This window comes from Temnothorax longispinosus, chromosome 12, assembly GCF_030848805.1.
Source record: "Temnothorax longispinosus isolate EJ_2023e chromosome 12, Tlon_JGU_v1, whole genome shotgun sequence".
Lineage (NCBI taxonomy): Eukaryota > Metazoa > Arthropoda > Insecta > Hymenoptera > Formicidae > Temnothorax > Temnothorax longispinosus.
In genome coordinates this window covers 939,605-952,225 of record NC_092369.1, presented here as the reverse complement: position 1 = coordinate 952,225, position 12,621 = coordinate 939,605, and the positions used below count along the sequence as shown (strand labels likewise).

The following is a 12,621-nucleotide window of genomic DNA, read 5'->3' as shown; positions in this document are numbered from 1 at the left end:
ACAAAAAACAAAAAATTTTTTAGTTTTATATAAGATTATCTTGGGAAGTACATACGGAAATTAAAAAATATCATCGTGCACCATTTTTACAAAAAATAATATTTTTTTAATTTCCGTATGTACTTCCCGAGATAATCTTATATAAAACTAAAAAATTTTTTGTTTTTTGTTCCAGGTCAAAAATTGGAGGAGAAATCTTTCCGGCCGCAAAATACGAAGAGGCTTCCTTTGCTGAGCTCTGGCGCCGCCATTTTGTAAAAAAAAAATTAAAAAAAATTGTGAACACACTTTAAAGTATGTACAATAAAGGCCTTTAAACAGATTTTGTATTCCATTCACTATATTCCCATAAAAAATTGTCAAAATTAAGCTGTTTTCTCCAGGCGCTAGAGTGGTGTTACCCCTTAAGGTGATCCTAAAGCCGTGATCCTAACCGGTTTTGGTAATTATGCAGTATAGGGGAGGCACCTCCGATGACCTTGACCTTGACATATGTTGTCAAGGTCACCCTCCTGAGTGACCTTCAGAAGGTTTTAGCCGTCGCTCGCTATTCGTTAAAAAGTTATTAACAAAAAAAGTTTGGAAAATATAGCAGCTATTTTGAGTATTGGAAGGCATAAATAACTAATATATACGTGTGTGTGCCCTGCTTTAAAAAAAATCACAACTTCTATAAAGCAGGACATACACACATGTATGTGTGCCCTGCTTTAAAGAAAATCACAACTTCTATAACTTTATATGCTTTACCAAAACACAACATTTAAAGTAGTAAATTGTTGATAAATTGAAGTTTTTTTTGTTAAAGCAGAGAATATTTTATTTTGCGAAAAAGTCGCTGCTTTACCAAAACACAACATTTAAAGCAGTAAATCGTTGATCACTAACCTACATAGGTTAGTTGACGCGCTTTAAAAGTATTTAAGTGTTTAAAGCGCGTCAACTAACCTATATATGCACTTATATATACTATATTTTCCAAACTTTTTTTGTTAATAACTTTTTAACGAATAGCGAGCGATGGCTAAAACCTTCTGAAGGTCACTCGGGGTCATGACCTTGACAACATATATCAAGGTCATTAAAATCGGTGAGGTCGCCAAACTTTTTTTTGTTAATAACTTTTTAATAAAAAACGAGCGACGGCTAAAACCTTCTGAAGGTCACTCAGGAGGGTGACCTTGACAACATATGTCAAGGTCAAGGTCATCGGAGGTGCCTCCCCTATACTGCATAATTACCCCGGTTTTTTTCAGTTTTTTTCTTAGCACTAATCTTTTAATTGGCTTTATAGAAATGCAAAATTCTTATCTAGAATTAAAGTACGCATCAAAATCTAGGTCATGGTGGTCGAATTTATATGTGGTGGCGTCACGTATAACAAAAAATATTAATTTTTTTTCGTTTTCGATATAAATTCGACCACCATGACTTAGATTTTGATGCGTACTTTAATTCTAGACAAGAATTTTGTATTTCTATAAAGCCAATTAAAAGATTAGTGCTAAGAAAAAAACCGGTTAGGATCACGGCTTTAGGATCACCTTAATGCACTAAAGAAAACAATTTTTCTGGCGTATACATAGTATCTTATCTTTGCAAAAATTTTAATCTTAATTTTTTTTTGTACAAACAACTTTTTATGTAAAAAATATACTATTAGGTTATACATACTATGTTATGAATTATATTTATATATATAATCCATAAAAATATATTATAGTTGATTATACTATAATATATTTTTTGAAAATTGATTATGTAATTTTCCAATTTCTTATTGTTGTTTGAGAGAAGTAGTCTTTTTTTATTTTTATTTGCTATAATAAATTAATCAAGTATACAAGTATATATATATATATATATATATATATATATATATATATAATTTGAGATGTAAAGATTAGCTTATTGACAAATTAAATCCTCGTTTTTGCTTATTAATATCAATGTAAATTTTAAGGACAAATGTTAATTTCATGTCTTATAAAATGTGTAAATGTTACTCATCTTATAAACATTTGATAATTACTATCTTGTCTAAGCAAAGATAGTAATTACTATCTTGTCTTTATTTATAATTTATATATCTCTATTACATGTCATGCTACTTTTTCGTGAATAATCGTTATATTATACTGAATTAAATTTCCTTCTTTCTTTTCATTAGACATTTCAAGTTTGATATCAATTGATATCCATTTAACCATGCATTGAGAAACTTATTAAATTTTATGTATGTAATGTCTTTTCCAGTATATGAACAATTTACTCGAATATTTGTAAATTATTTATGTTTTTTTATAGGCTTTGATTAGCAATGAACACAGCACGATAATCAAGGAGACGATTGTCCAAGAGAATGGGAAAGTACTAACGGATATTGATGAAGGGATACATCGCGCTTATGGTCTTCGATCTGAATATTACGATAATAAAACAACCAGACCGTTAAAATTGAGAAAGAAATTATACGAGTTCTATACCGCTCCAATAACAAAATTTTGGGCAAACGCTGTAAGTAGAAACATTTATACGTCTTAATACTCATGTATGGAATTATATGTATTTATCTGTGTAGATATTTATATTTATGTTTATTATATATAAACGGTTATAACAAAACGTAATGCAATAAAAATATTCCTTTTTTTGTAGATAGCCTACATTATTTTCCTACTTTTTTTCTCGTATTGCATTTTGGTGCATATGGACGATCATCCGTCGATAGCCGAAATATACGCGATTGCATATATCTGTACTCTCGGATGTGAAAAAGTACGCGAGATAGCAACCTCGGAACCTGCAACGCTCTCGCACAAGTTCAGCGTGTGGGCATGGAACATGTGGAACCCCTGCGATGCCGCTGCTATTATATTTTTCCAAATTGGACTAGCATTGCGTTTACGACATTCGACTTTAGATGTAGGTCGCGTCATCTATTGTGTTGATTGCATCTACTGGTACTTACGAATACTCAACATCCTTGGTGTCAATAAATATTTTGGTACGTTGAAAATATTAAATTAAAACTCAATCTTGCTTGCTTTTTCACAAAGCTATAAATAAATTTGCACATTGACTGTATATAGTCAACGTTCAAATAATTAAATATGACAAAACACTTTTTTACATAATCTAATTATTTCATAGCTATGTAATACTCGATAATTTATATTTTATAGGTCCTCTGGTGACAATGATGGGAAAGATGGTTAAAAATATGATATATTTTGTGGTGCTTTTGCTAGTTGTGCTTATGAGTTTCGGTGTAGCCAGACAAGCTATATTGAATCCCAATTCTGAACCAAAATGGCGCATAGTACGAGACGTACGTATACATTTTCTATTTGAGATACATCTCTAAAAAGAAAATCTGTACATACATTTTTTTAATTACATATAATTATTATACATACATATAATTATTATACTTTTTTTGGTAGATATTTATGGAGCCATACTTTATGCTATATGGAGAAGTGTACGCGGATAATATAGATCCTGATTGCGGGGATGAGCCGGGAATGATGCAGTGTCTTCCAGGTCGTTGGATCACACCTGCTGCAATGTCCGTGTATCTTTTAGTTGCCAATATTTTGCTGATAAATCTGTTAATTGCGGTATTTAACAATATTTTCAATGAGGTAAATGCTATAGCTCATCAAGTCTGGATGTTTCAACGGTTTACCGTCGTTATGGAATATGAACAGAAACCAGTGTTGCCGCCGCCGCTTATAGCGATTTGCCACGTATATTTACTGCTGAGATATTTTCTGAAGCACATTACGCAAGGTAAAAGCGGCACCGGCGAGACCTGTGACAATGGGCTGAAATTGTTCCTGGAGGCTGACGACATGGAACGACTGTACGACTTCGAGGAGGATTGCGTTGAGGGTTATTTCCGTGAACAGGAACTCAAACTGCAAATGTCCACGGAGGAGCGCGTGAAAATTACAACAGATCGAGTAGAGAATATGCATCAGAAAATAGAGGATATCGATAAAAAAGAGAGCAATCAGAACGCGTCTCTTCAGGTATATAACTTCTTGTATAATAAATAGTTTTTATTACACACTTTAGATATTTTCTCTCTTGTAGAGTACCGAAAGAAAATCCAATCTTTTAAGAATATGTATAGTACTCATTAGAAGAAGCGAAAAATATTTAATTAATATAGAAAAATTAACCATGTCAAAGACAGAAACAATATTTAGTTTTGATAATATGGATATATAATTACATTTTTTATACCGAAAACTCGCAAAATGTTTTCGATAATCGCAAATACTTTTCGATAATCTTACTTTAATATTTTTATTATATATAACGAGAGTAATTTATGCGAAGATACTAACAAGCAATCTGTATTACCAAAACCGAGAATCGATTGAACATTTTAATTTTTTTGGCGAATATTATACGTCTCTAGAGTCTTGGACCTTTTTTTTTTATTCTTCTTGCTACATTCTGTATACAAAATCATTTTCATATTTACAGGCCGTCGAATTTCGTATCCGCAAATTGGAGGAACTAAGTCAACAAACTTTAGCACATCTTGGGGTGATTCATCGTTTCATGGCGACGTACATGCCGAATGAAGAACTAGCCGGTTTAGACGCGTTTGATAACATTCGGCAGCGTCGGGTATCAGAGCGATCGGAGGCTCTATCCGAGGCGGATTCTCACACGCAGTTGCCGACGATCGCGCGGCGCAAGAGGCTCCTACGATCTCTCACCGATGCTACTTTCCTGAATGTCGACCACCCGATAGATGACATTCTCAAGACGTCTGAGACCATGACTTCCCGTGAAAATCTCAGCAGACACGATTCTTCCGTAAGTGTAGACGCTCACGTCGGTCAGGATGATGTCAAGACAATTACCAGCTTTGAAACGGAAGGTACCAAAGACGTCGTTGAAGGTGAAACGGTTGGCAAGAAGGGTATACCGTGCGAGAAAGGAATCAGCAGGGACACCAGCAGAGAAGTGAGCAGAGAGATGAGCAGAGAAATCAGTATCGAGGCTACCAGCAGAGAAGTCAGCAGGGAGACCAGCAGGGAGGCTAGCAAAGAGGCCAGCAGCGAGAATCCGCCTTCAGATACCAGGCAGGACTCGACAGAACGTACGCTCAGGCAAGATTCCACGGAACGTGGTACATTCAGGCAAAATAGCAGAACTCGATCGGAATCGGACGATTTTATGCTGCTTCCTCCGCCCGGTATCCAGAGGGCCGTGACTTGGGCGGAGCCTCGTGTGGCCGTGATCCCGTCATCCGTCACCTCGGCTGGGAGTGGACAGAGATCGATTCTGCTGACAATGCGCGCCGAGTATACCAGTATCACGGATGAGCTCGAAAGTTATTGCGGCTTGTTAAGCCCACCGAGAACGCCGCCGCTTTCGCCGCCGCCATCGCGAATGCACAACATGTCGGACATATCGAATCCCGAGATGGCATGGCAGATCGAGAACGAACACCTGCGCGACGCGGAGGAATGCGATTATCAACAGATGGAAGATCTAATTCAGCGACGTTATCGCGGCCACGATGATGACGAAGACGATGGGCCGTCGAACGCACACGCGGATGAGGCTAGTGGTATCGCGTGCTTCTTCAATGTGTCCAGCGACCACCGCCAGCTGTGTCGCGCCTCCGCGATCGAGGAGGACCCTCGTCGGCCAACGCCAACAATCAGCGTCACCCGTGAGATCGAGCAAACGCTCGCGCGACCGCCGATCTGCGACCCGGAGGCAACCGACCCGAGCGACAAAATTCTGAGCACCGTACCTGCCCCCGCTTCCGAAACTATGTGTTAAAGTAAAAACCAAAAGGAAAAGTATGTATTGTGTTCGCAGAACGCTCGAAAATTAATTTGTGATTCATACAGTAATCCTTATCGGATTACTAGCTTCACGATTCTCTTTTTATCACTCAAATTTATTATTGTAATTCTTCGTGTTTTTTGATTGATTGTTTTATTGTTTTTTGAATTGAGTATTTTATCGTCAACAATGCATAAAATTTTGAATGTTTTTAACGTTGCAAGCATAAACTATCTCTATTTCCAAGCTTATCAAAGGCCCAGTCAACATTTTCTTTAATGTAATTGCTTCTCAGTTCTCATACTAGTTCTAATGAAGCAGATATATGGTCACGTTGGTACGTGATAAATAGTACAGTAATAGGAGAACAGCGCAAGAGAAAAATGTTAGAAAGAAGCGACTCTAAGCTAGAGTAAAAAAAATGTATAGAATAGAGGATTTTGAAACAGAGGAAATTTATTGCAATAATAAATAATTATAATTTTTAACGACCACCTTGTAGCATGCCAAGCTACATATGATCGTAAGAAAATCTAAGTTTTCTGCGATTTTTGATTTGGAGGAATTTATTTTTGGAACTACACGCTCACAAATATGCAAATGTGCGAAACAATTTCGCAGGCATGGCCTAAATAACAAATTTTTTAGTGAAAACTAAATATATTATTATATAGTTTATCGTGAATTATCGTGTAATATCGTGTATTTTTATCGACTTTTATATTAGGTGTATTATTGCGTCAGTGCTTTTAATCTTTACATTCTATGGCAACTGTGTAACACAGATTTATCGTCGTATTTATCATCATCGTATTTATCAGATCACGCATTTTAATGTACTATTATTTTATATCTATAGCATGTAAGAAGCACATTAAATTTTGAATTCCTTTTGTCCATTAAGATTGTCCATGTTTTTGAATTATCTGGTACATCGAATTATATGAAAGTCGTATTTCAGAAAGAAAAAGTTACGTTGCCTCTACTTGTGTCCGTCACTTTTAATGCATTCTGTGCGTTCAGAATCCTTCCATTTGGTAGATTGGCATGTAACTGCGATTTTATACGCATACATTTATTTACGGTATATATTATAATAAAATGGATATCAATAACGCGTTTTCTTTTGTAACGCGTCATATTACGCATAAGTACTCGAGCACCTAGTAAACGAATCGCATCTTACTATATTTCATGCATGCAATGTTCAGATATTTAATATTGATTCAATTTGTAAAAATTTACCGTGGATAATTCGGGTTGGAGTACAGCCTCATCAGAATTGATTTCAGATGTAAATACGTTAACGTGAGTCGCAAGATTGTAGCTTTATTATCCTTACTGTCGGATACTTTGCTCGCGATAATTTTTCGAGATGTATTTTAGAGCCTTACACGTAACGCACTTTCAGCTGCGTCAAACTCCATGGACCATTTGAAAGCGAACCATATCACGCAGATATGTTCTTAATGAACTAAGCCAGTCTGCGTTAGTACAATTGCAACTATTTAAAAATAAAACTTTGATATATACACTTGTATCTAAAAAGCCTAAATGTGTATAGGGAAATATATTGTGTATTAGTTGTTTTAAAAATCGGGAAGAAAACGACGAATTTAGACGTGTTTAACAAACATTACTTAAATGTTAATGTAACTTTAACGTTACTTGATTTAAATGTTAATTATTGTAACGATTGATTGATATTTTAACATTTAAGTAACATTTGTTAAACACATTTAAATTCGCCATTTTCTTCTCGAATTTTTAATATTGTTTAAAAATATTAATTTTTTTTTTTTTTTTATTAATTTAATTTGTTATATTGTGTATTATTGTTTAAAAACTCGAGAAAAAAATGGCGAATTTAAATGTGTTTTATATATATATAGATATATATATATATATATATATATATATATATAATATATATATAAAACACATTTAAATTCGCCATTTTCTTCTCGAGTTTATATATATATATATATATATATATATATATATATATAATTTTTAGTCATCAAGAAATGACTATGAATATCGTCTTAAATTAATTCTTGCTGCGCAAGTCGAAATAGAAAGCGTCACATACAGCAGACAAATATTACTTCTCTATACAGATTCGCAATGAAAACGATGTTAGCAGAAATGTTTGTAAGTCCGTGATAAAGGTTTAATTTAATTATAATTATATTCATTATTTAAAATTTATTTTTTCAGAAACTATCTTATAATTAGTTATATCTATGTTATAATTAGTTATATTATGTATAATGTGTGTGTATATACAGAGTGTCTGACAATAAGTATAACACCGCTCGTGGGTGATATATGATACTAATATTGCATAATATTGGGCTATTTTTTGCTGCTGAATCGCGCGAATGCATATTGATTCATAGACCTTTATTAATTTGCTAATAATTATTGAAAAAATCGCAAAATGTTAGAAGATTTTTCTATTCAGTTTAACCCACTTTACATACCCATGAGCAGTGTTACATCAACTATCAGACATCCTCTGTGCGTGTGTATATTTTTTTATTTAAAACACTTATAAATATATATATATATATATATATATATATATATATATATATATATATATATTATATATATATATTTATAGACATAAACAACATAAATATTGAAAACTTTACAAGACGTAGATCGTCAATATTATGAAGAGCATAAATAATAAAATATCCGAATACGAATACGTAGCAAAAGAATCGAAATAAATCGTCAAATTTATATAAATTTTCAAAGGATTAACGAATATTTGTAAATAGAAGTAATAGGTTTATTCTATTATCTTTTCTTTGAACCCAGCAAACACAATGCAACATGTAACGTACAGGTTAGTTGTAATTTCCTACTCAACAATATAAATGCAATATAACACGTGTGTGTTAACCTGTACGTTACATGTTGCATTGTGTTTGCTGGGAATCATTCAAAATCTATAGGTAATCCGAGAACTACGATGTAAATATAATTTTGCAAACTTAAGATTTTCACATGTTTTTTTTCTAATTTTAGTGTACTTTAACATTTTAAACGGTTTAAAAGAAATAAGATATTTTTGAATATTTGAATAAAATAAAAAATATTTATGAATATCTCCATCATTCTCAATATTGAATTTAATAAAGTGATCGACTCAATTATTTTGCAAGTAATACATGTAATGTCGATTTTGAATCTAGTAGTATCTCTTTACAATTCGATCCGAGCCTGGTGCTCCTTTAAAAAAATGAAGTGTTTTAACCTTATCATCATAAATATTATAAATTATTATATCGATATAAAGAATCAAAAGCAATATTTTACATATAATCGAGACAATATATTACTGTGGATATAGATTTGATTATGTTTTCGCTTTTAATCGTGCTCTGGATATATTTGTATATACAATCATCACATTGTTCAATAAGATGAGCATTATCGCTTAGAAATAAATTTGTATTTGTAGAAAAAAATTTTAATGCGTTTAATAAATGTTATTATATAAAAAAACATGTACACGGACGCGCTCGTGTACATACACATTATAAATACACACGGCGAATCATTTTTGCTCAATCTTATTTTCGTGTACATGATGTAAAAGTTTTACGATATCAACAGTACATATTTACAATATAATAGCTGATTGAAGTTTGGAACATTCCTGGCGATTTTTAAAAAAATGATTTGTCCCATTTTCTCTTTGATACAGAGGTAGTCAGACACGAAATACATATGACCGATCCGATACACCCTGCGGACGGCACCCTTACACTAAAAAAAAACCACTTTAAATATTCTTGCTACGCTGAAATGAGACAAAGAAGAAATGGGACAAATCTCATTTTCAGCATAGCAAGAATATTTAAAGTCCGAGGGTAGGTTTTTTGAGTATAAGGATGTCTTCCGTGGGTATCGGATCGGTCTCTTGTGTATTTCGTGTGTGGCATTCAGAGGTTGCTCTGTGCCAAAGGAGAAATGGGACAAATCATTTTCAGTGTAGCCAGAATATTTAAAGTGGTCCGGGGGGTAAGTTTTTTTAGTGTAAGGGTGTCTTCCACAGGGTGTATCAGATCGGTCTTATATGTATTTCGTTTGACACTTGGATGTACTTCTGTGCCAAAGGAGAAATGGGACCAATTATTTAAAAAAACCGCTCCAAGAACGTTTTACATTTCAACGAGCTAATGTAATTACACACATATACGTACACGGCATATATAAATATACAAATTTTTAATCATATTCGTGGAATGTCAAATAATAATGATAATAATATTAGTGTAAAATACAGCAACAATAATAATAGCAAATGTACTTATGCGTATGTTCTTACATGTACATATGTATATACAACGCACGTACGATGTATATACTTACGTTTGTACTTTACTACATAGATATTAATTGTGTGTTTCTATCCGTAATTTTTATGTGTATATTTAATTACGTTCGTCTTTTCTCAAAAATTTTGTGTAAAATTTAAATGCTAGTCATAGTGAGTATCATAAATTAAATATTAAAAAAGTGCATTAACCATATCATAATTGTAACAAATTGTCTCGAGTCTCGCAAAGTATACTTAACTTTAATGGCGAATAAAAGTGGTAGAAATCAAAGAGCATTACGACTAAGTAAACCAGGTATCATATACCTTTTAATTCCCTTACAGAAAAGTATTACTGACTAAATACTTAAAATCTCAGTGATTTAATACTGTCAATATTTATTTGGGAAATACTGGGAAAATACTGGTAGTGATAAGTATTATAGGTAGTGATTAATACTACACAGAACTACTGGTGCTTAGTATTGAATTACTCACCGATATTTCGATTTCCGATATTTACCCGGCATAAAAAAAAATTATTTTTTTTCGAAATTTTATTACTATTTTATAACTAAATTTGTTTCTTAACGTGCAATCTATAATTATAAATATTTTCTCGTATTTGAAAAACACTTACCTTGGTGGGATCGAACTCGGGACCTCTGGATCGTGAGCCAACTGCCTTACGTGGTAGACTACTTCTTAATTTGATGTAAGTGTTATATATAGTCTACATGTGTCATAACCAGCGCAAATATATAATTTTTTAAAAATCATCTTAAGAAACAAATTCAGTTTAAAAAGAGTAATAAAATTTTGAATTGGATATTAAAATGATATCCTCAGTACTATTTCAAAACTTGTACACTTTTATCACGACGAATTAGTACAGACCTTCATATAAAATGTATTTGTGCCTTACTTTTATCTCTTTTCCTTAATATTATCAGGAATTACCCATTATAATGTTTCTATACAAATTGTAGTACTGGTCAGTGATTAATTTCACATGGAATATTCAGTTCAGTACTTGAGTGTTAATATTAAAATACTGGCCAGTGATTTATTACACATGGAATCCTTGGTTCAGTACTTCAGTACTAACATTAAAATACTCATCAGTAATTCAACACAAGTATTTATTACACAAGTATTTTTCACCTAGTATTAAATGCTTTCTCATCAGAAATTTAATACTAAGTATTCAATACTCGTCCTGTATTAAATACTACTTTCATAAATTACTGACCAGTAATAAAATACTATGCAATACTTGGATCACAGTGATTCAAGTACTAATAAATACTTAATTTTAGTATTATTAATACACAAAATAAGTATTTATTACTAACCAGCTAGTAATACTTTTTTGTAAGGGTTGTCAGAATCTTCCGTCTAAATATCGGCAATTATTTCGCAATGCCTCTTTCAGAAATGCATGCGTCTACGAATCTACATGCGCTGTTTTGTCGATTGTAAAAACGTGAATAAAAAATACCAACGAATCAGGCACGAAGTATAAGAAATAGTATATAATTATATCTGTAAATCGATCAATGCTATACTATCAAATTGTTTCTTAGCGCGTTATCATCACGTAAATTGTATATCAACGTTATTGAGAACGTTACTCGTTACGTGTTTTATTAACTAATATTCATTAAAAATTCCATAATCCGTGTTTATCACACTAAAACGAGGAGGAAATCAGCAGGAATAATAACGTTTTGGCGTGCTTTAAAAAATAAGCACATTTAGATATTTCAGCTCTTACTCGATATACAGTATATGATACTGTATATATTGTATGATGTTACACTTGTTATTGACAACCAATTATAATAACAGAATTGTTGATTGCGATATTTCAGATCGAGTATGCTAATTGCCCACCATCCGTGCAGTTAAGTAAAATATGTGCCTTCTCGTCGTACTGTTTGTTTTTTTACAATATACGAAACACATATATGTATCCAATTTTATTATATTGAATTCCAGATGTTGATTCTGCAATTCTCAGGGCCACTTCGACCAAGCACCGATTAACTTAATCATTGATTAGTCCATTGGAAATGACCAATCGCATTTCCAATGGACTAATCAACGATTAAGTTAATCGGAGTTTGGTCGAAGTGGCCCTTAGCGCACGCAAAGCGCATCACTGTACAGTTAGGTCTCGAATTCTAACTGTAATTTTTCCTCACAGCGTTTCTCGTCGTTTGTATTTAATATTATGTACTCTTTTTCTTCCTTGTGTGCGAAGCGCTCGCTTAGCATATACGTCTAAGAAAATTCAAATTTCTTTAACTCATCTTCTTTTCGCTTTATTTTCGGTAGATGTCATCGATAATTATTATAAAAATTGTAATCACTGCGTCTTATATGCGACGTTGTACTTTGACATGAAAATGAATTTATCTAAAGAAATATATAATACATGTATTATTTCAGAACTG

At 32.8% G+C, this 12,621-nt stretch overlaps 1 protein-coding gene across 5 annotated transcripts in view; it reads left to right on the top strand.

Annotated features, from left to right (window-relative positions):
- Positions 1-12,618, top strand: part of Trpm (transient receptor potential cation channel, subfamily M) — a 37,100-nt gene extending 24,482 nt beyond the window's left edge. For all 5 annotated transcript variants that reach the window (XM_071795934.1, XM_071795938.1, XM_071795935.1 and 2 more), the window contains 5 exons: positions 2,308-2,517; positions 2,659-3,007; positions 3,186-3,331; positions 3,447-4,037; positions 4,501-12,618. In XM_071795934.1, the coding sequence (XP_071652035.1) occupies positions 2,308-2,517; positions 2,659-3,007; positions 3,186-3,331; positions 3,447-4,037; positions 4,501-5,817 (2,613 nt within the window). In that variant the 3' untranslated portion in view covers positions 5,818-12,618. The remainder of the gene's footprint in view (positions 1-2,307; positions 2,518-2,658; positions 3,008-3,185; positions 3,332-3,446; positions 4,038-4,500) is intronic.
- Positions 12,619-12,621: the final 3 nt, after the last annotated feature.